The sequence below is a fragment of the Zeus faber genome, assembly GCF_960531495.2.
Source record: "Zeus faber genome assembly, chromosome: 6".
NCBI lineage: Eukaryota > Metazoa > Chordata > Actinopteri > Zeiformes > Zeidae > Zeus > Zeus faber.
In genome coordinates this window covers 6,494,099-6,517,976 of record NC_137201.1, presented here as the reverse complement: position 1 = coordinate 6,517,976, position 23,878 = coordinate 6,494,099, and the positions used below count along the sequence as shown (strand labels likewise).

At 41.4% G+C, this 23,878-nt stretch overlaps 2 protein-coding genes across 2 annotated transcripts; both read right to left on the bottom strand.

Annotated features, from left to right (window-relative positions):
- Nucleotides 1-575: 575 nt before the first annotated feature.
- On the bottom strand, nt 576-2,278 carry LOC307231599 (polyadenylate-binding protein 1-like 2; the record flags this gene model as incomplete). Its single annotated transcript, XM_080002364.1, has 3 exons — nt 576-695; nt 1,336-1,529; nt 2,113-2,278. The coding sequence occupies 3 exons, from the start codon at nt 2,276-2,278 to the stop codon at nt 576-578; spliced, it is 480 nt and encodes a 159-aa protein (XP_079858490.1).
- A 6,716-nt stretch (nt 2,279-8,994) lies between these two features.
- On the bottom strand, nt 8,995-22,109 carry LOC307231598 (E3 ISG15--protein ligase HERC5-like; the record flags this gene model as incomplete). The annotated part of the gene is made up of 13 exons (XM_080002363.1): nt 8,995-9,212; nt 9,322-9,424; nt 9,555-9,738; nt 10,006-10,076; nt 10,177-10,237; nt 10,428-10,594; nt 10,690-10,830; nt 10,927-11,061; nt 17,016-17,181; nt 17,299-17,429; nt 17,692-17,783; nt 17,874-18,095; nt 21,881-22,109. 13 exons carry the CDS (start codon nt 22,107-22,109, stop codon nt 8,995-8,997), a joined length of 1,920 nt encoding a protein of 639 aa, XP_079858489.1.
- Between the last annotated feature and the right edge of the window lie 1,769 nt (nt 22,110-23,878).

Below are 23,878 nucleotides of genomic sequence, written 5' to 3'. Positions count from 1 at the left end.
TTTCATTGTCTGTCGTTGGCTTTATAAAACTTGCATCTAGAAATAAATATGTATTTTTGACACAAATTATATTGTGTAGAAAAGTTAACTTTGACCCTACAAGATGCTTGTGCATTAAACTAACCATATTTGCTGAAGACTTCTCTCAGTTTCTCATCGACCATGTCTTCTCCAAAGCCATTAATGTAGACTTTTGTAAACTGGGCACACAGCTCAGCCTCGCGTTCTTTGCGGGTTTTGAAGGGACCTATAAATCTACATTATACAAATTATCAATATTAACAAACAACAATCAGGTATTGGATAACCATGTTTGAGACATAAAAACTCCACAATCCACAATGTTGGGATGTTTAGGTTTAGGTCCAAAATGTTTGGAAACATAACTTTCTTGGTTTGTACAGGGTCCCGTTGGAGTTATTTATGAATGTATGAAAACAAGTAGTCCACCTACAAAGCTGTGCATATAGGACTCTAAACATGTAATAGCAGTCGTTAACAACGTTAATAGAGCATTTGCCTGAAATTGTACAACTAAAATATTCAAAGACAAAGCTTTTAGTTAATACACGCACTTACACTTTTTGGTCATTGAACAGCATGCCATCCAATCTTTCGATGGCACGTTCTGCTGCTTCCTGAGTCTCAAAGTGCACAAACCCGTAGCCTTTGGAGCCATTTTCGTCACAAGCCACCTTGAAGAAAAGCGACGCGTAGGGAAACTTTAGTCTACAACTTGACAAAAAATAAACAAAAACCTCTCATCATTGTAGGACTGTGTTGATATAGGGCTGTGGAAGTGGGCTGGCAGCACCACACGTTTACTATTATTGAACATCTTATTAGCAAAATTATAGGCAAATTTTGCTGCGCTACGCATCCAAGTTATTGGATGCACACAAAATATATGAAAATGACCATCTCGATCCCGACGGGTTTGCTTTGACTTTGTGGAAGTTTTTTTTGCCAGTGGTTAACAGAATATGCCCAAATTTGGCCCCAGAGCTTTACTATGAGAAAAAAATAGAGGGCGGAAAAAAAATCCAGTCATCATGGGAACATTTGTATATGTACTAGGGGAATCCCAAGTTAGCCCTGCAAATACATACACAAATGTACACACACATCCAGCATACTTTTTCACCAATAATTTTGTAGTTACTATTTTGCAGAAGAATCTGATGCACTAAATGAACAATGTAACTACATTTCAAAAGGCATTAAAGTTGCCTTCATTTCTTTTTGATATACAGTATATAATTATTAATTTGCCTTGAAACAGTAAAAATGTCCCTCATCCTGGAGCCAGAATAGAATTGACCCATGGTCCTTTACCTTGCAGGACAAGATTTTTCCAAAAACAGAGAAGGTATTATACAGGGCCTCGCTGTCAATAGACTTCTCCAGGTTTTTTATGAAGATATTTCCGACACCACTCTCTCTGAGTGAGGGGTCATGCTGGGTCCACATAATACGAACTGGCTTCCCCTTGATCACATCAAAGTTCATGGTGTCCAATGCACGCTCAGCTGAAGGGAGAGGAAGAGATGAACAAAAGTCAGGGTTATTTAGTAATAGCGAGTCAACTTTCCATTAGTGGACAGCCAAAATACATTGTCCAAAGTATGTTTTCATTCATTATGTGGGGGTCCACATAATGTAACCATTAGCTCCACCCCAAGTATAATCAGTCAAGTATGTTCACTAATCCTTACCAATACCCCTGATAAGGCCGACTCGGCCTACTACGCCTCATTTGACATTTAAAAGATTGTTTGTGATGAGCTACCAACTTGTCCCACGAAATCTGGATAGACAATTGTTGCTACAAATATAATCTTGTTCAGCACACTAAGACCCACCTCGCATTGCGAGATATATGCAGCCACACTGTTACTGTCGGTGGAACGCAGGCAATTTTTGAGAGGCAGTACATAGTTGGTTCGGTACCCTTCAAGCGTACAAGTGTGGCACTGCCAGAAATTACGCTACGCCACTTGCAGGAGGGACAATGTTGTGGAGGGGGAAAATATCATGCTTGTTATGGACTGTAATCTTTAAAATGACTGCCATTCAGCTACAACTTTAGTCACTGTCTAATTGGTCACTTACCATCGGCTGGCTGCTGGAAGTTAACATAGGCGTATCCCAAGGATCGCCAAGTGATACTGTCCCGGCACACTCGAATGGAGTGGATGGCTCCGGCAGGGCTGAATTTTTCATACAGCATGCCCTCTGTTACATCGGGATGCAGATCGCCGACATACAGTGAAGCCATAGGGTTAATGAAATCACTGGAGGTCATTTTCGTTGTCTGTTGGCTGTTTCGTTGCCTGTTGTCTATTTTCTTGGACAAGTTGTGTGACGTCTCAGGTGGGTAGATGGTGTTACTGATTTTAATAAATTTTCATTCAACTTTCAGCTTGACTTCTTCAGTTTTAACGGTGGCTCACATTACAATTGTAATGATGCATTACCACCCTCTTCTATTCCAAAGTGCTGTGTCCTGTGTGTGTGTCTGTCTGTGTGTGAGTGTGTGTGTGTGTGTGTGTTGTGTGTGTGTGTGCGTGTGTGTGTGTGTGTGTGCGCGTGCGTGCCTGTGTGAGTGTGTGCGTGTGTGTGCGTGTATGTGTGTGTGTGTGTGTGTGTGTGTGTTTGTGTGACTGACGGCAGCTCCTCCTGTGTCTTCTCTTCTTATTCTTGTGTGAAGTCTCAGGTTCAGGTCTGGACCTTTTATAGTGGGGGCAATACTATTACAGCATTGTGACATCATTAGGGAAGTGTTCTAAACTACACAGTTCAGGTGTGGAGCAAGCCGCCTTAATAACCCAAGAAGATGATATACTGTTCCCACAGTTTTCGAGCCACATAGGTGTGGAATACATCAGCTCGATCGGGAAAACTGTGCTTTTACTGTGTGAAAAGGGTTTTGGTGAACGGTTTATAAAATATTAAACTTTTTGCGTCAGAATTCTGCCCCAGAGCTGTTCTTTGGGAACATGGAATGTGTCACATTTGTAACTTGCCAAAGCTCCCATAGTTTTGAAAGCTCAGACGTCATACTACAGATATCGTAATTCTATAACCAAAAGCCTAACATGGGTTTTTTGTTGACCTTCCAGCTGTTGACACAGTAAGTGCAATAATGTCAGAATTGCATCCTCAATCCCTCTGCCAGTCTGATAAGCAAATGACATGATCTGACGCTTGCTTCAGTTCCCTCAAAATATATTCCTTGACCGTTTTTTCTAAACATTGTCATGGCTAGAGAAGTTAGAGCCACTCACCTAAAATTGATCTTTACTAAAAGCAAAGGACTCAAAGTGAAGATACAAATCAGGAAATATCTTTACATTTTTTGTGTCAGTGGGTTCATCATTCGGCCCTTTAGATTCCCACACATCAATTCACTATACAGTCAGCTCCTACATCCCTTACTCCAGCAGCCCACTCAGCTCTCCTAAATGGGACTGGTATGCCTTCCACTATAACCACCATCATTTCCTTTCTTTGACCTATGGTAGCACGTTCATTATCATTACCCCTTATAATAATTTACTTTGAGTGCCTCAAAAACCTCTGTTACCTTCGGCTGTTGCTATCTGTTTGCCGGCTGTTGTTGTTACACTAATCTCTGTCACAATGTAGCTTGAATGTTATCTCCCTTGTAAGTCGCTTTGGATAAAAGCGTCTGCTAAATGACTAAATGTAATGTAAATGATCTGTAAACCGGTCTTTTAAACAGATCTCTAAGCAACAAGTCTTTGTTATGTCATGATTTTATCATTGTACTAATTTGGATTATTATCCACTTTGAATTGTAATGACTTAATTAAATCAGGGAGAATGCCGTCCTCGTATTAAAGCGATCCCCCCTGAATTTACATTTCTACACCAACCCAGGCTCTCAGGCAGGGGAGGGAGGGGTTGCTGTTATCTATAGAAAGGATTTCAAAAGCACTCCCATTCCGCATAGTAGTTTTACATGATTTGAACATAGTTTTATATTCAATTCTTAAAGATGCAGTGATAATTTCAATAAGTTACAGACCACCTAGACCAAATAATGCATTTAACCATGAATTTGCTGTGTTGTCATCTCATTTTATTTCCAAATATGACAAAATTCTGATTTTACGTGATTTTGACATACTGTATATGTCTGTTGCCCCAGCCAGACTTTTATTACTGATTTAATGGAGGTTCTTTTAACCTCACTCAAGCAATACAAGAACCAACACATTTCTAAGGGCCACACCCTTGACTCAATACTGTACAGTGGTCTCAGCCCTGAAAATATTGAGACAAAGGATATCTGTGTCACAAAACGATTTTATTTGGTGTGGTCTTATCCCAATTTTTTATCACTCACAACAATCCTGTCGGCCGGCGTGTTTTTAACTCTATGTCAGCGAGCAGGTTTTCTGAGGTTTTCAGTGCTGCTGCTTTGCCTTTAACTGCCTTTTACCCACATTTTAGCACAGTGGAGCTCGTCTCAGATTTTAATGACACGTGTCTGACTGCCCTGCATTCTGTCGCCCCATACAAAGACAAAAAGTCAAATAAAACCTGGCAGCCCTGGCTGAATGAATCCATCCAGGAACTAAAGAGAGACTGTAGGAGAAAGGAACGGAAATTGAAGAAGAGTGGTTTAAACGAATTTCTTGAGACTGGGAAAGACGCTATGCGCAATTATCAAAGGGCAATCAAAGAAGAAGCAAGAGCACTTTTCTTCTCTAACCTGATTGTTGTAAACCATTCCAACCCCATAATTATATTTAAGGTAATAGACCCCGTCATCACCCCTCTCCCTGCCATCCTACTGAGGCCTCACCAGAGATGTGTGAGGAGTTTTTAAACTATTTTGCGAATAAAGCTAAGAATATAAGACAGGAAATTACGCTCTCTGACCAAGTTACACATGCCAGTAGGGACATTGACACTTTTAGCAATTTTGAAACTGTGTCACTATCATTTTTACTTGAAACTCTATACCACATGAAATCAACCATGTGCAGCCATGATATTATCCCCACCACCTTTCTTAAAGAGGTGATTGACACAATCGGACCCCATTTATTATCTATTATGAATAGCTCGCCGGAGAAAGGCATTTTTCCTTCTGCTTTTAAACATGCTGTGATGCATCCTCTTTTAAAGAAACCTAACCTTGATCCCTCTGTTATTAACAATTTTAGGCCCATTTCTAAAACTTCCTTTTCTTTCAAAGTTTTAGAGAAGGTGGTGTCAACCCAGCCTTTGGCTTTTATGTGTCATTATAACATCTTTGAGAAATTCCAGTCTGGTTTTAGAGCTTTACATAGCACATAAACTGCTCCCCCCCCCAAAGTAACCAACGATATCCTTTTAGCAGCTGACAGGGGGTAAAGTGCAATCTTAATTCTTTTAAATCTAAGTGCAGTCTTTGGCACTGTAGATCATGCCGTTTTAATTGACCATCTTACACCTGGTTTGGCATCAAGGACACTGCACTTGGCTGGTTTTATTCCTACCTTTTTGAAAGAACCTTTCCAGTCTCCAAAGGTAACAACTCATCCTTGACAGCTGAAATGACCTGTGGTGCACCGCAAAGTTGTATTTTATGTCAAATTGTATTTTCAATCTATGTGCTGCCTCTTGGCCAAATTATCCAAAGACACAATGTCTCTTTTATTGATATGCAGACGACACACAGATACACCTTCCTCTGAGACCTGGTGACTCAAACAGCCTGGCTACTGTTGTAGATTGTCTCAATGATATCAACTGTTGGATTGCACAGAATTTTTTCAGCTCAATAATTCAAAATCGGAAATCATATAGTTCGCATATTCAAAATTCTACCGGTCAAATTGAGTCGCTTTGGCACTCTGTCTGCAAATGTGAAGTCTGTTGCCAGAAACTTGGGAGTACTATTTGACTCTGACCTAAACTTTAAACAACAAATTTAAAAAAATGTCCAGTCCGCCTTCTTTCAACTAAGAACCATTTCAAGAATCAAACCAATACTATCACACAGTGACCTGGACAAAGTAATCAACCAAAAGTCACTCTCTCACCTCCAACTAGTTCAGAACACAACAGTTTGACTTCTTAATGGTTCCAAAAGATGACATCACATCACTCCGATCCTGGCTTCTCTCCATTGGCTTCTCTCCACTCTGTTCGGTTCAGAAATGATTTTAAGATTTTACTGAGCACTTTTAAAGCACGTCTGGGTCTGACTCCAAGCTACATAACAGATATGTTGATCCTCAGGCGGGGCCCTTCTGGCTGTTCCAAAGTCAGACTTAAAACGAAAGGTGACCTTGAGGTGGCCCCTCGACTTTGGAAGGGCCCGCCTGAGGAGATACGGCTGGCAGAATCAGTGACTTCTTTTAAATCACTTCTCAAAACCCATTTTTATCTGTTTTATTTTTTAACTTACTAATCTATTTTTATTTTTTACTTTTTATTTCTATTTATTATCATATTGTATCTATTTATACATTTTTTGTCTCTTTAGCCGCTTTTACAATTTAATGAATGAATTGAATTTCTGTCTATTAATATTCCTTTGCCTTTTAAATTCATGATCTGAACACTCTGCTTTTAATTCATCTATCAAAGCACCTTGTAAACTGTGTTTTTAAAGATGCCAAATTGTAGTCTGGATATCTGGACAACGTTTCCATCTATTCTGGCCTCAAAATGGTATGGTAGCTCAGGAGGTAGAGCTGGTGGTCTAGTGATCTAAAGGTTGCTGGTTCGATCCCAGGCTCCTCCTGCTAGCATGCTGCAGTGTCCTTGAGCAAGACAATTAACCCCTAATTGCTCCTGATGGCTGCGTCCGTCGGTGTTTGAACAATTGTAAGTCGCTTTGGATAAAAGCGTCTGCTAAATGACGTAATGTAAATGTAAAAAACTTGGAAGAAAAAACACTGGAACTGAACAGAGTCTGTCGCAAAATAGTTTATTGTGTATCTGAGAGTCAAGTACAGCAACAAACAGTGAGTAGGGCTCTGCAGCCTGATTATAAAACTGATCCCTTGGACCTCCCTATATCCCCAAAAAGTTCTCTCCTCCCATTACATGTCCTGCCCGTTTCAGTGCCAGGAACCAATCACAGTCCTGTTACCAGGGATTTTCTTTTTTTTTTTTTAATGTGAACCACTCACATTAACCAATCACGTCCCGTTACCAGGCAGCTTCTGCTTTTGGGGGTGGTTCTTAAAGAACTAATCACAGTCTTTGTGGGGTGTGAACCAGTCACAGCGCTGTTACTAGGGATGTTCTATTTGGGGTGGTTTTCCAAACAACCAGTCACAGGTTTTGTGGGGTGTGAACAAGTCACAGCCTTATTACTATGCATCATCTTTTTTCCTTTTTATTGTCATGATCTCCGCCTTCTTCTACCTTCCCCTCCCTCTCCTTACCTGTCTCATTAATCCAACTCTATTCACCTGCGCACACAGCTGTTCCCGATCTGCAATCTAACCACTATATATACCTCTCTCACCAGTCACCCATTGCCCGATTGCCCTCGATGCTTGCACCAGAATCTCCAGCGTTCTCCGGACTGATTCCCCGCTACCGACTCTGCCTCGCTCGGACCACGTATCCTGCCTGCCACTCCGCCTGTCTTCTGTCTGCACTCCTCGTTATCGAACCTGCCTGTCCCTGACAATGTATCCTGCCTGCTCCCTGCCTGTCTTCTGTCCGCTCTACAAATAAAAGACATTACCAAATATCCCTGCCTGTCTTTCTGCTGCGATTGGGTTCTAACCACACCTGCTACATTTATCTTTTTTCTTCTATGCTTCCTAGAACTCTTGTGGCATATATGGGTATGCGACCTTGGCCTAGTTTCTTTTTCTCAACTCTATTTGGATTTTCTCTATTTGGTCCTGTTTTTGTAGAAGACTTGAGTTATTTTTGTTATTTCATTATTTCCCTTTTTGAGTTTTATAGCATACATTTTTGAAAGTTTTACAAACACCATAAACATTTGGTTTAGTATAACATGTGATCAGTTTATTTTCATGTGAGGGTTAATAATTAATCACAAGACTACAAGAAAAGCTATTATGATTATAATTATCAACAGGCTCTTTAGATTCCTTAAACATAAACCAACTAGTGCAGTCAAAACACCCTTGTAAGCAGTCTTCTGTCCACGCCCTCAATTCTATACATTCTATATATATCTATATGGGCACCAGCAGGACAGAATTATGGTCCAAGGACCAAGGGAGGTTTGCCTCAGATAGGCGTCTTTGAGTGAGCCAAAGCAATGGTTCAGTCTAATTTAAGGTGAGTGGGACAAGTGACATTCTGATAAAAGTGGTTCAAAGACTTATCTAAGCTGGAAGTTCATCCATGTTGTTCCTCACTAACAAGATTTAAGTTTCTTTAACTCGGACCCCATCTCAATTTCAGCATTTCCCAACATGTTTATTTTTATTTTGAGATTCTGTTCTTGAAGTCTCAAGGCTGTATTCCAATTACAGTATTAACAGAATGGCTGTTCCATTGCTCCTCTCAGCTACTCTCTTCCTCACTGACTCCCTGCAGCTTGTCCAAACACTCAGCTTCCCGCCAACTCCTTCTTCTCAATCCAGCATCTCAGCAGTTCGTTTTTGAGATACAGGCATTCAAATACGAGGTGCATGCCACATACACAAACATTGTGTAGTGTTAGTCTCTTCACAATGGCTCTTCAAAATATCAGTCACATCTTCCTTGTACGGTTGTGCACTTTGAAACTTTTTTGGGGAATTTCTTTTTCACACAATCACTGGGTGGCACTATGTTGTTTGTATAGATAATAATAGATATGCAGGGAAAAGATGTACAGTCCACACCAAACCTCTTATTAAAAAATCTGGGGGCCGCTTAAATGCAAGGCCCCATCTTCTCGCTCCTCTGATTCTGATTGCTCAGAGAGTGGATTTGTTTTCTAACAAACGCCTAACATTGAGCGGGGATAAACAATGAGCTTCCATGTCCTGTCCCTTAATTATTAGAGGCTCTAAAGCCTCTCTTGCCACTCAGGGCTTCAGTGAGCTTGGTCAGCAGCATCTTCTTAGTTGAGTATAAGGGTAGATCCAGGATGAAGTGGCACGTCAGAGCTTCCGGGAAAAGCTGCTCAGTGGGGCCGTACAAGACTCTAATTCGCATCCAGATCTGGTCCATACCCAAGATGGGCGGGCGGGCACAGCCGGTCAGGAACACTGCAGAAGGACGACCGTAGGGAGGGAACAGCAACACTTTGTGAGAAGCGGTTGGACTGTCAGTGTATCAGGGAATGCAGAAATTTGCCAATCCTGAAAGTGTACATACACAGGAAGTCTTTCTTCTGGTCTGTATTCAGCTCATAAAACACCTCCCAAAACGTCAGTATGATGGGGTGGTTGGCATGGTACTCCCCTTCATAAGTCGTGTTCTATTCCCAGTGCATAACGACACATCAAGGGTCATCATTAACATCAAAGCATAGCATTGAGTGTGAATATACCTGTAAACACAAGTTTAATATAACAGCAGCAGTGAACATGAGGAAACTTGTTTTGGACCTGTTTGAGCTTGTTCCAGTCATAGTTCTCTTCGCCTGTCATTAGTCTGCTAAGCTCCTCTGGCCGGAACAACTCCACCACATCCTGGTCACACACGCTGAAGAAACCTTGTCTGAACACCTCAAACACCCTCTCCACTGATGTATTGAAGGCGTGATTCACGTAGGCATCCACAAACCCCTCCCTGTTTATGAAAAATAAACAAGTCATGACGTGGCAATATGAGAACCCTAAGCCACATGCTGAGGGCCAACAACATGTTTATGAGCCCATTTATAAAATGGATTATATAATTTAATCAACTAGAAATGGGAATTTAGAAAATTATATTTACTTTGAATAACACAAAACAGAATAAAATAAAAATAGCATGTATGAATCAAAGTGACTTCAGATAGTCAATTTTCAAAGTTGTATTTGTTGTTGTATTTAATAAGCAGGGTTTTCCTACTTATTGTGACTCGTCACCGGTTTCCCAGGATTCAGGGGATCCAGTTCGACTTCTCTACCATCCCAGAATGCCTGTCGTTATGAATAGTTATGAAGTTGAATGATGAGACCCACTAAACTTTTACCAATAATCATTATGAATCTTGAATGGCTGACAAAAATAAATACCAACCGAAAAAAAGATGTTTTGTAAATCGTCATCACAGTAGTCCTCCAAGATGCATTTCAGACTCCTTGAAACATAGTCAATGATTAGGTTGTAGATTGTTATATTCGATGAAACATTCTTCTTGTCAGGAACAGTATAGTGTATTCAACAACGGGCTCTACAGGCCCATAATACTATAGACTTGTATAACGCCATTATCATTTTCTGATATAAAAAAAGAATCAATCTTCAACATCAGATACATTTCTACTTACTTGCCAACATCAGGCTTGAATTCGATCAGGTCGTCCAATGAAGTCCTAACCTTCACCAGCTTTTTGAATAGGGCCATTGGGAAGGGTAAATGTATGATATTCTGGTTGTACAAGGCCAATCCACATAGAACACCAAATAGGAAGTACCTTCTACTCTCTAGGGTTGCCTGTTGGAAGGGAGGGACAATTTTTCTACACTTGTAGTTAACTTGTGGAAAAAAACAAATATATGGAAGTGGATAAAATGAGTGAATGGCCGTACTTGGGATGGGAACCAAGCCAGCGTCTTTGAGTCATTGTACATGAACATCCCCGATTCCGGCAACATCAGCGCGTGAAACAGGTGAAGGAAAAAGTCATGTTTGTACACATTTGTCAGTTTGGGGTCTTCATCAAAGTAGACCTGTGAAGATCATAAGAGGAGTATTAGAAATTTTATTAAAGGTAGATCATTTAATATCTTAGATTTACACCATTGAGTGGGGTCAAAGCTGCTTACCACAAGTGGTTTCTTGAAGTCTCTGTGGTCAGCACTACCCAATTGATTAAAGGTGTCCTCCACAAGCGCCGCCCGCTTTAACCTCAACTCGAATGCACCAGTTACTCGGAAACCCGTAGATTGCTGGTGCTGCGCCTGCAATATGTTTGCCAATGTATTTGTTTTGCACAAGTAGTTTATCTATGACAAAACACCCTGTTATCCATGAACCACTAATGGCAAAGATTTGCTGTAGAAAAGTTTCATCTTCCATATTTCCATCTTGCATTTTCATTACAGGTACTCCTCACTGCTTGACCTGCCTGTTTAACGACGGTTCAGACTTACGACCAGCGTTCTGACCGGTCTGTATTGTACGCTACGTACAATACCATGGCGTGTGCGCCGTCTCAGCGTCTTCCATCTCATCGCGCATCAAACTTTATATACTGTATACACTACATACACTATATAGACTATATATACTATATACACTTTATACACTGTATAAACTATATAAACAATAAATACTTTATACACTACATACACTATATATACTATATATACTATATATACTACATACACTCTATACATTATATACATCTCATCTCATCTCATCATCGCTCTCAGTCTCAGTGTCGTTCTCACAGTCCGTCAGTATTCACTACACTAGCGTTGGCAATGGCCACGCCCCCTTACCGTGAAATAACACGGGTCATCGCTTATCGACCAATTTGCTTAACGACCTGGTTGTAGGAACAGAACTTGGTTGTTAAGTGAGGAGTATCTGTATTTATTAACAGATGATGAAAAAAAAGTCTGTTAGAAACCCATTGAGCTTCTCTCTTTTCTCTCGCACTTTCCAAAGACATTGCTTTATTATATATATATATTTTAATCTATATGAATGGATAGTGTATACAATCCACATTTCAGGGATTTGATTACCATCCTCCTTTGTACGTTGATGTCAAAAATATTTTTCTTGCATCGCAGATTCATCACAAAAGGGAAGTGGCAAAGCGATTTCTTGTTCACACCCTAAAGAAAGGGGACGACAGCCAGAATATATGTTAGAATCGCTTACGTACGCCATTTTCCATTTTCAAAACTGCCTGTCTAGTTCAGGGTTTGTGGTGCTCCAATTTTTTTTCTCATTACCCACGTAATCCTTCATTCAGAGTAACGGGAAGCTGCAGCCTATCGCACATTTACATGGGTGGAAAAACACACAACACACGTGGAAACCAGAGTACCCAAGGGAGGTCCACCCATTGACCAGGAGAACATTCAAACATTCTTTTACCTCTTTGTTCAGACGCCAGAGGTTCAAATTCTCCTCAAGAAATATCAGACTGGAATCAATCTGATCCAGACAAAAAGTAGCGTCTGGGATTCTCTTCGGTCCAGCGATGTTATTAGCCTTTAAAAAAAACAAAGTCTAGGCTCAGGTTATTTTCATCAAATTTGGCAGAACTGCAAGTGGAGTAAATCTTGCAGGACGTGAAATGTGATTCAGCCCGGAGAGATATTTGTTTCAAATAGTAAAAACTGACACTGACTTTGTGGAGATGTTGAAGAACTTGTAGAAGGGTCTGGAAAATGGTGTTTTGTGAGTCAGTCATGGAGAGGACGTGTTGTGAAAAAGCATGCTTCCACAGCTGAACATGCTCAAAAATCCAGGAGGGCTTGAGCGAGCTCCACCAGTTGCCTAAAGGAGCACAAGGTGGATGATTGCGCACCGAGTTTTTTTAGTAGTGGAATGGAAGAAGTTAGGAATGTATACATACATACATACATACACATATTGGACCTATTACCTAATACCTATTATGGTGATCACTGTAAGGGGATGATTTGTAGAACCACATTTTTTTTCTTCCTTTTTTATTATTTTCATTTCATATTATTATTTTACAGGGCTACACCGGTACTATGCAAAACCCTGATGGGGCTATAGCACCAACAAGCCCCAGCAAGCATAGTGCGCCCACTGCAGACAGGTTACTGCGAGGCAAAGTATCATTGGAGTATAGTAAGAAATGTGGAATTACCGTAGTTTACTTTTTTTTTTTCATATGAAAAGACCCAAAATGAACACTATAAGTGGACTCCCTCATTACTACACAGTACGCAAATTATTTAAACGCATTTGTATAGGAATGATTCTGTCCCAAGCTTTTTGATCCATATAAGCAGTTGATCACTGTAACGTGATTATTATATGCGGTTTCCACTGTGTACACACACACACACACACACACGCACGCACACACACTTTTATTAGGAATACTATGCTAATACTGGGGAGGGCCTCCATTTGCTCTTGAAACATCCTCAATTCCTCTTGGCAATTTCGTGTGAACATTAACTGAAGCTGCTGACCCATATCTGTATGATTTGATGCATTGCACTGCTTCCACACAATTGACTGATTAGATAATTGCATGAATAAGTAAGTGTACAGGTGTTCCTAATAAAGTTCTCAGTGAGTGTATATAAAATCATATATATATAATATATATAAAAATATATATATTTAAAAAAGGACAAAATATATATATATATATATATATATATATATATACACATACATATTTATACATACATATACACACATATACACACACAATGTAGAAGGGAAAATTATATTTCATCCCAAACTCTAGCACTGCATGATGAAAAGGCAACTATACATTGGCCAAAAATTATGTCCTAAATATGTTTATATTGTATAACGTTTCGATAAAATCTACCCCTCCAGTAAACATTACAGGATAAGAACAATTTCAGTGCTGTATCAAAGTTCCATCTCTGAGATATTGCCACCGGATAAACAACCTTCAAACCAACTGTATCATCATAATATCCGAATGGACATTTAAAAAGAAGAATGTACCTGATACCAGATACTGGTATCTGGTACATGATATTGTTACATTGTTAAGTTGCTAACGTTTAGTACGCTGCTTATGTTGTTCATGTCAGAACATGCAAGGTTATTGGCCAAAGACACTCTCCGAGTTTCATATGAGGGGCATCAAAGCAATGTTTTTCTACCATTATTATATCGTTTTCTAGTATTCTGGTCTGGTTTGGGGATCTGCGAGTCTTAACGGGGACCTATTATGCTTTTCCCTATTTTCTGTCATATATATAATGTAACAATGTTAGATGTTCATATCAGACATGGCCAAAGTGTCAAATAATGACGTAAACGAACGACAAAGTAATCGCTGTGAACAAAACACTGAGGCGCCTGACCGCTTGTTTTTTTTCTTCTACTTTCGGCACGAGCTTATGTCAGCTCTTGACGGATTATATGTTCATCTGCTCCATCACATCCACTGTACATTTCTCCAAACAAAACAAATAAAAACAGTGTTTTTATTGTGGATTTATTTATTAAGTTTAAATGAAACAAAATCCCTGTGTCCGAGAGTTGCAGTGAGGTATCCCACAAGCTTGGAGCATCACAACAAAAGTTGGAACTAACTTTTAAATTAGGTCTAAATCAGGCACTACTATGAGTGAATATTCAGCGACTGGATTGCTTATTAACCCTTGCCTCAAATTTGGTCAGAAAACTGATTTTGGTGGACGGATAAGGTGAAATCAGTGAACGTTATGGAGTAAATATAACTAAACCTGGAAGCATGGTCAAACGCCATTGGCTCACAGAAACCCAAACTTGGTCTCAAACCCCATTGGCTCACAGAATTCGGGGTGGGTTCGATTCCCGCCTGGGGCGCTGTTGGCACTGTGCTCCGGCGAGTTATCTCCCAAATAGGAGCCTTTCTGTGTGGAGTTTGCATGTTCTCCCTGTGCTCACATGGGGTTTCCTCCACCTGACGTCAGTAAGGACCACCACCAAAAACATGCACATATCATCGTCTGACCAGCGATGGACACTTATCACCTGGTCCCCGGGCGTGTCCACGAATGCTGCCCACTGCTCCTGGCTGTGGCCCCGGAGGAAGGACAAGCCAGGATGGGTTGAACGCAGAGGCCTCATTTCACCGGCCACCATCCAAAGCATGTGCATGTGTGTGTGTGCAAGCATGTGTTGTAGTGTGGTGTGTTGTGTGACAAATAAAGATTGTTTCTTTCTTTCTTCTTTCTTCTTCTACCATCAGTAAGGACCACCACCAAAAAACATGCACACATCACCAGCGATGGACACCTGGTACCAGGTCCCCGGGCACGTCGACGAATGCTGCCCACTGCTCCTGGCTGCCCCCCCCAGGGAAGGACAAGCCAGGATGGGAAAAATGCAGAGGCCACATTTCACTGGCCACCACCCCAAAAAGCATGTGTTGTAGTGCGGTCATGTGACAAATAAAGATTCTTAATTTTCAGCAACAAACTTCAAAGACATGTTCTGGGGACCTCAGTGACCTACAGTATTGTGAAAAAAGTTAGCATAAAAGGTCCTCCCACGATCAGATCATTCAGTGTGGAAACATTCATGGACATGGCGTACCCAGGATCTGGAGGCTGTCTGGCTGTAGTTTGGACATGGCTGTGGCAACCGCAAGCTGTGGGCTCTGTTGCGGTTTGCACTTGTGAAGTACGCAGAAGAACTCGGTGAGAATCAGGTAGACCCTTAATCCCTCCATCGCCACTGGGCCCTCATCCAGGGAGGGAAGGAGTGTGTGCAGGATGACGTCCTCCACCTGGGAATAGAGCATTTTGGCATACGCTTCATCAGTCAATCATGTAATGGATTACATTTTGAATAAGATTAGATACTTTGTTCATCCACGGAGGAGGGAAATATGGTGCGGTGCGGTGTAACAGCACACATCGAAACAATGGGCAATAATAATGATAAAGTAATGAGAATAAAAATCAAAACAAGTGGCAATAAACCTAAGACGTTAGTTAGAAACATTACAAAGATTGGCAATTACAATAAAGCTAACAATGTGCTAAGAAACAATAGCAAAAAAAAAAAACTTGGCAATATAAAATAAACCTAAAAAACAGCTAGCAGTAAAAACATCTGTATAGGGACAAATTTATTATTATAATCAGTGAATTTCACATGAATCAAATACAAATATATCGATATCAATACAAAGCCCCAGCCTTAATGGTTCATCAATGCAACTACTGTGCTTTTATAAAGTATGATACGAGGCCAAAACTGCCAAAAACTAAATAATCAAGCACCGTACCACAAAAAGTAGTGGCATGTTAAAATTCACGAGTGCACCCATAAGGAATTGATGAACGTGCTTGTTCAGTACCTTCGCCATCACTCTGTTGCTCTTTTCCAGCTTCCTGAAAACACGTCGCACACGCGATAACTTCAGGCCGGAACATTCCGACGAAGTTTGGAAATGCTTGTCGTCGCTGAGGAAATAAGCAGCGTTCACATCAATGCATCCCGAAAATAATTCAACGATAATTCTCCTGCTGACAGTCGTAGAATCGGCGGGCTTTACCTTCTGTCCAGGAAGCTAAGATTTAAAGAGGCAGCGGAGGAAAACAGTCCTTTGATTTCCCTGTCAACAATGTATTACAAGAATATTAGTATTAATATATATCTCTGTATATATTACTTGTATTATATATTTGTGTTGTAGAATAAATATGGATATTGGATTGGATTGATCGAAGCAAATTGGCTCAACAGCTTATGGTAGCTTTATTAATGTTAAGCATGTTTAATGTAATGTATGTGCATTTGTCGAATTATTTAACTTATAAGGAGCCTATTTTTACATGCATCAAACTTACTTTATAGTCTGTTTCCATTGCTTTGGCTGGCCGTCGGCGATCCAGTTGTCAATCATATTATCTAGCGATCCTTGGGTTTCGCTCCTCTCAAACAGATTGTTTGACATCTCGCCCGCACCCTGTGCAGCAGACATATCAGCATCAGTGTTTTCAGGCTCATGGAAAACAACAGATTTGGTGGCACTGCCTAGCGTCGCCGCTTCAAACACCACGCCGTGTTGTCCATACCTGATCCAAAGTGCACACTGCAAAGGAACAGCTCCCTCCTGCGAAGATATGTCCAATTTGGGAATCTCCCATTCCGACAGTGTCTGCAATGTCAAAAGGAGGATGGTACACGTTCCATTTAATCAGAATTGGGCTACTGGATCCTCTGTGTTGGGCTCTGGTTCCCGGGTGTAGTTACCTTGTGGCAGTTGAACAGCTAGAGGTATGGACTGGTTAACAATCTCTCCTTGTCCCAATTGGCCTTGACCTCCACGGCCAAAGGAGTAGACCTTCTTGGAATCGGTTAACACCAATGTATGACACCTGGTTCAGTGGATTATATAACATGCACGGTGTGAACATGGATGGACATGGATTCTTTGTCTAAAAGCGACATGTCCATGTCCATGTGTAAAAGCGTTTGAAAGATGTCCAAAGCACCTTCCGCAGGCTATCTCGGTGACCTTCAGGGACAAGAGCTCGGTGACCACGCGAGGACGCAGTTCGTCTCCAAACGAGTTGTGTCCGAGCTGTCCGTACTGGCCCGAACCAAACGTCAACACTGTGCCGTCCTGGAGAGGACCGAACAGTTTTTTGTTTTTTTTTACAGATTTTTAAGTTACATTTCCTCCTTCCTTTAACACTATTGGAAGTTTATTTGTCCATGTTCTTCATTGAGTGCCTTTTCCCTGGACTTGCCACAAAAATCCTCCACATACTATAGAACACTGTTTTATTTACATATTCCATTGAACTGTTACTGGCTGTGATGTTTATGTTTGGAAAAACCCTATATAAGAATGAACTGTAAATAACAATTTGTCATGATGTTACCTTTGTAAGAAGGGCTGTGTGATTCTCTCCACAGGAAATGTGAATGGTTTTCTTCAAGTTCAAACAATGAACCACAGTTGGAGTGTGTCTGTCTGTGAAATAGTGCATCAATGTTGTACTTTTGTAGACATTCAGCTCTGCAGTCAGGTCTTTAGAACGGTGTTATTCACCTGACACCTTACCTTCTCTGTCGCCCAGACCGAGCTGTCCGGAGCTGTTCCCGCCCCAGGCGATCACGGCTCCGGAGAAGGACAGGGCGAAGCTCTGGTCGCCTCCGGCAGCGATCTGAACGAGGGGAACAGACGAAAGGCCGCCCAGGTGCCGGGCTTCCACCACGTCGGCGGCCGCCTTCCCCAATCCCAGCTGACCGCTGGAGCCTTTTCCCCACGCGTACACCCGCCCATCTGCAGGGAAGAGAAGAATCACCGGTTCCCCCGTGCAACCTGCTACTAACACGGACGGTATTATGAAGTGATTGCTGAGCGCTGTACCTTTGGCCAAAGCAAGAGAGTGCTGGCTTCCACATGCGACTTGAGTTATGACAATGTTGTTCAAGGGCGTCAGTGGACTATGCAGGAGAGGAGAGAGAATGGACACATAGTGTAGTTGTGTAATATTTAGACATTGTTTGCATGAAATAAATGTGCTCCTTGGCTGTGCACTGATATCTACTATATATCTATCTAGCTATAGTGATTTTTACCTAGGACAGTAACCTTTGCCCAGACAGAAAACATTCCCTTCTTTGGACAGTAGGATTGTGGCATCACCCCCACAGCTCACAGACTGATATTTCCATTTCCCTCTGATATTTGCTGAAGGAACAAGACAAACAAATACATTTTGGTCATTCATCCAACAAACAGGAATAAAAGTGGGTTGTTGTTGATTGTGGGTGTTGTTTATTTTCTTGAAAGGCCATGCCTGTAAATATAAGAAACAATTGAATTGTCTCGTACACTGAAAAAAAAATGTTGCCACTGAATGAATTAAAACATATATTTTCAGGTTTTCTCAATCTAAATTGGAGAAACGAAGCTGCATTATTTTCAGGTGAAAAACCCTTATATATAAACCTTGTATAACCCTGAACGTGTAATACATGCACACACACACACGCACGCACGCACACACACACACACACACACACACACACACACACACACACACACACACACACACACACACACACACACACACACACACACACACACACACACACACACACACACACACACACACACACACACACACACACTATATTTGTATTTTTTGCCATATGGTCGCATTTTATGGTTGCATGGCAAAGAAAACTATTGAAAAATGTATGTGGGGTTTTATGTTTTTCCAGTTATAGATATTGGTGATGAATTTTATATCTCAACTCTCCCCCAAATTTGACCTCCACTGTGACATAAAAGTTTTTGAAAAATGGGAAAACAATAAAATCGATTTCCATATAAATGTTGATTCTTTATATTTCATTAACTTCCCATTCTACTTTGTTAAGTATTGTACTTAAATTAAATCGGATTACAAGCACTTTGAGGAAAATCTTGATGATTGGGTGTTTTGCAATTATTTCAATTTTAAAAAGGAAATAAAAAAATGAATTAGTGTGTACAGTACAAAGATATTACTGTTTTTAGGCCTTGCTGTAATGACTAAGCTTTCCCTCAGGTTGCATATGGGAATATTTACATGGTTTCATGTAATATGTTTTATAAGATATAACTTTTTTATATCACCATTTTTAGGGCGTCACCCCAAAGGATGGGAAAAATAGCCCCCTCCAGTGGTGATGTGATGCTAGAAAAGTGAAAAATTACGATAGTTGAGGGATTCAAATGTTCCTTCTTTTCACAGCATGTGCCTTTGAAATGTATTCTGTACTTCTCGGTAAAATTAGGTCCTTTTAATCGAAAAGGTTGGTCAAGTAAATGTCTGTTTTAAAAATGACAAAATTTACTTTTGTCTTTTTTGTTGTAATTGTCATTAACAAATAATGCATAATACATGATGATGATTATTATTATATTATTATTATTATTATTATTATTATACATTATAGATGACAATTTGAATTATTTATGTTTTTTGTATAAATATTTAAAGTTCCCCAACCATGTTCCAGGAGAGTCACACCTGAGGACATTGGACTAGTTTGATGGAAATGTCCAACAAACGTTATTATTTATTGTGTCGTATCGTATCGTAAGTTAACATGATGTCCACATACATATTAAACTTTTTTTTCCAAACTTTAATGATAATTGCTTTACGTGGTTTTAAAACAATGCATTTCACATCAACTACCCATATACTGTATGAACAGTATGTGTGTGTATATATACATATACTGTACACGTGTTTACGAAATTGACAACTGTTTTGATTTTTTGTTTAATGGATCCTACAGTGACAGACTGACAGCTGGACAGACAAGCAGGGCAGACAGACAGACGGACTGATGGACAGTCAAATAGACAAATAGTTGGAAAGAGAGACAGACAATTGGACAGTCAATTAGACAGACAGACAGAGAGACAGAGAGATGGACGGACAGGCTGACTAACTGACAGTTGGACAGATTGACATACGATAAAACTGGTGGACAGACAGACAGACAGACAGACAGACAGACAGACAGAGAGTTGGACGGACAGGCTAACTGACTGACAGTTGGACGGACAGACAGGCAGCCAGACAGACAGACAGACAGACAGAGAGTTGGACGGACAGGCTCACTGACTGACAGTTGGACGGACAGACAGGCAGCCAGACAGACAGACAGACAGACAGACAGAGAGTTGAACGGACAGGCTAACTGACTGACAGTTGGACGGACAGACAGGCAGCCAGACAGACAGACAGACAGACAGAGAGTTGGACGGCCAGGCTAACTGACTGACAGTTGGACGGACAGACAGGCAGCCAGACAGACAGACAGACAGAGAGTTGGACGGACAGGCTAACTGACTGACAGTTGGACGGACAGACAGGCAGCCAGACAGACAGACAGACAGAGAGTTGGACGGACAGGCTCACTGACTGACAGTTGGACGGACAGACATGCAGCCAGACAGACAGACAGACAGAGAGTTGGACGGACAGGCTCACTGACTGACAGTTGGACGGACAGACAGGCAGCCAGACAGACAGACAGACAGAGAGTTGAACGGACAGGCTAACTGACTGACAGTTGGACGGACAGACAGGCAGCCAGACAGACAGACAGACAGAGAGTTGGACGGACAGGCTAACTGACTGACAGTTGGACGGACAGACAGGCAGCCAGACAGACAGACAGAGAGTTGGACGGACAGGCTCACTGACTGACAGTTGGACGGACAGACAGGCAGCCAGACAGACAGACAGACAGAGAGTTTGACGGACAGGCTCACTGACTGACAGTTGGACGGACAGACAGGCAGCCAGACAGACAGACAGACAGACAGAGAGTTGGACGGACAGGCTCACTGACTGACAGTTGGACAGACAGACAGGCAGCCAGACAGACAGACAGACAGAGAGTTGAACGGACAGGCTAACTGACTGACAGTTGGACGGACAGACAGGCAGCCAGACAGACAGACAGACAGAGAGATGGACGGCCAGGCTAACTGACTGACAGTTGGACGGACAGACAGGCAGCCAGACAGACAGACAGACAGAGAGTTGGACGGACAGGCTCACTGACTGACAGTTGGACGGACAGACAGGCAGCCAGACAGACAGACAGACAGACAGACAGAGAGTTGGACGGACAGGCTCACTGACTGACAGTTGGACAGACAGACAGGCAGCCAGACAGACAGACAGACAGAGAGTTGAACGGACAGGCTAACTGACTGACAGTTGGACGGACAGACAGGCAGCCAGACAGACAGACAGACAGACAGAGAGATGGACGGCCAGGCTAACTGACTGACAGTTGGACGGACAGACAGGCAGCCAGACAGACAGACAGACAGAGAGTTGGACGGACAGGCTAACTGACTGACAGTTGGACAGACAGACAGGCAGCCAGACAGACAGACAGACAGACAGAGAGTTGGACGGACAGGCTAACTGACTGACAGTTGGACAGACAGACAGGCAGCCAGAGAGACAGACCAACAATATAAACGACGACAGAAACCGGGAATAGAAAAACCCGAAACAGAGCCATAACCAGACGGAAATTTACTGCGTTTTCCGGCGACTCTCTCCCCCGCGGGGTTCTCCGTGATGGGGAAGATGAAGGCCATCCCGTCGCTCCTGGTGTAGGCCACCGCATCTCCGCCCGCGGACACCTGCTCCACGTCGAACCTGTCGCCCACGAACGTCACACCGTTCTCACGGTGAGTCGGGCTCGGACGGCTCGTCTTCGCGGCGGGTTTAAACCCAGAGGCCGTGTCGTCGCCCCAAGCGAACATGGCAGCGTCTCCCTGCCGGTTGGGTTTCTCCTCTGACTCCGGACGCCGCGGCTCAGCGTAAACAGAAACATAACTCGACAGCCTTTCGACGGAAAACAAAACCTAGCGACGTTAACCCCTAAAACGAAAGTGAGAGTGGGTTCCCGCTTGACCGTAACGTGACACGAATCGAAACACCCGCCGTTAAGGCTTTCAACGCCGTGACGTCATACGTAAACTGGCGTGATCAACTTCTTGTTCTCTTAAATTTGACACGTTTAAAATGTTTTTAACATCCTCTGTATACACCGTCAACCATGTAACAATGTTTTTACTTTACTTTGTATGGAGAATGGAAAATAAAATAGTGTTCGTTTTTTAGAGGAAACTTTTGTTGAGCACATACAGGTACTCTACTCTCACTTAACAACCGAGTTCTGTTCCTAGGTCGTTAAGTGAATTAATGATAAGCGAGGACCCGTGTTATTTCACGGTAAGGGGGCGTGGCGAATGCCAACGCAAGCGTAGTTAATACTGACAGACTGCGAGAACGAGACTAAGGCTGAGAACAGTGATGGGAGTGTATATATCGTGTATATAGTATATGTAGTGTATATAGTATATATCGTGTATATAGTATATATAGTGTATATAGCGTATACAGCATATAAAGGGCGATGAGATGCTTGACGCCGAGACGCCGCGCACGCAGCGCGGTATTGTACAGACCGGGGAGAGAGCTGGTCGTAAGTCTGAACGGTCGTTAAACATGTAGGTAGTTAAGTAAGGAGGACCTGTATTAGAAAGAAAAACGTAATATCTAAATGACTAAATCAAAAACACAACAACAACAAAGAAATATTGGATTATATATTTTTCTCTGAGCCATTGAACAAAATGAAACATACAGAACTCTGTGTCTTGTGGTAATATAATGTTATTTTATGGAACAAGTTCTAATAAAACACTTTTAGGACACTTTTTTAAATGTTATTTCTCATCGTCGACATTTTTAATGGAATTCGTAGTCAGCTTCTAAATGTAAAAACGGTTTATTTATTTATTTATCTATCTATCTATCTATCTATCTATCTATCTATCTATCTATCTATCTATCTATCTATCTATCTATCTATCTATCTATCTATCTATCTATCTATCTATCTATCTATCTATTTATTTATGTGTTTATTTATGTGTTTATTTATGTGTTTAGTTATTTATTTATTTGTTTCTTTTTTTGTTTATTTGTTTGTTTATCCGTTCATTCATTCATTCATTCATTCATTCATTCATTTCAACAGACACTCCCGTGTTGTTCACGCAGTTTCAGAAAAACATTTATTTACCTATAATGACATCAGTCTGCCGCTAGGTGGGGGTGGAGACTAGCGAGAGAGCGTGTTTTCTGTTCGTTAAGACGATATGAACCAGGCAAGGTTTGCCAAGTGCACAATTTGACACTCTTGGATTTGGAGAGAAGCTATTTTTTTGTCCTCATTCAGACTGGTCTTATTATTTGGAGGTATCTGCTGAAATCCGCCTTGCGGTTTCCAATACTTTTAGTTTTTCTTTTGCTGTTGTTTTTTTTACATTTGCATTTCAGGATGTCTGGCTAAACTGCCTCCTGTTCCTATAAAAAAGTACAGTTATGAAGAAAACAATCACGTTTTGCACGAAATGCCTTATTGAGTGGATTATAATTTAAAAAAAAAAGTAGATCAGCACTGGCTCATTCCATTTCTCAAGTTTTTATTTTTGTTTTGTTTTGCTGTTGTAATGCCTGAATT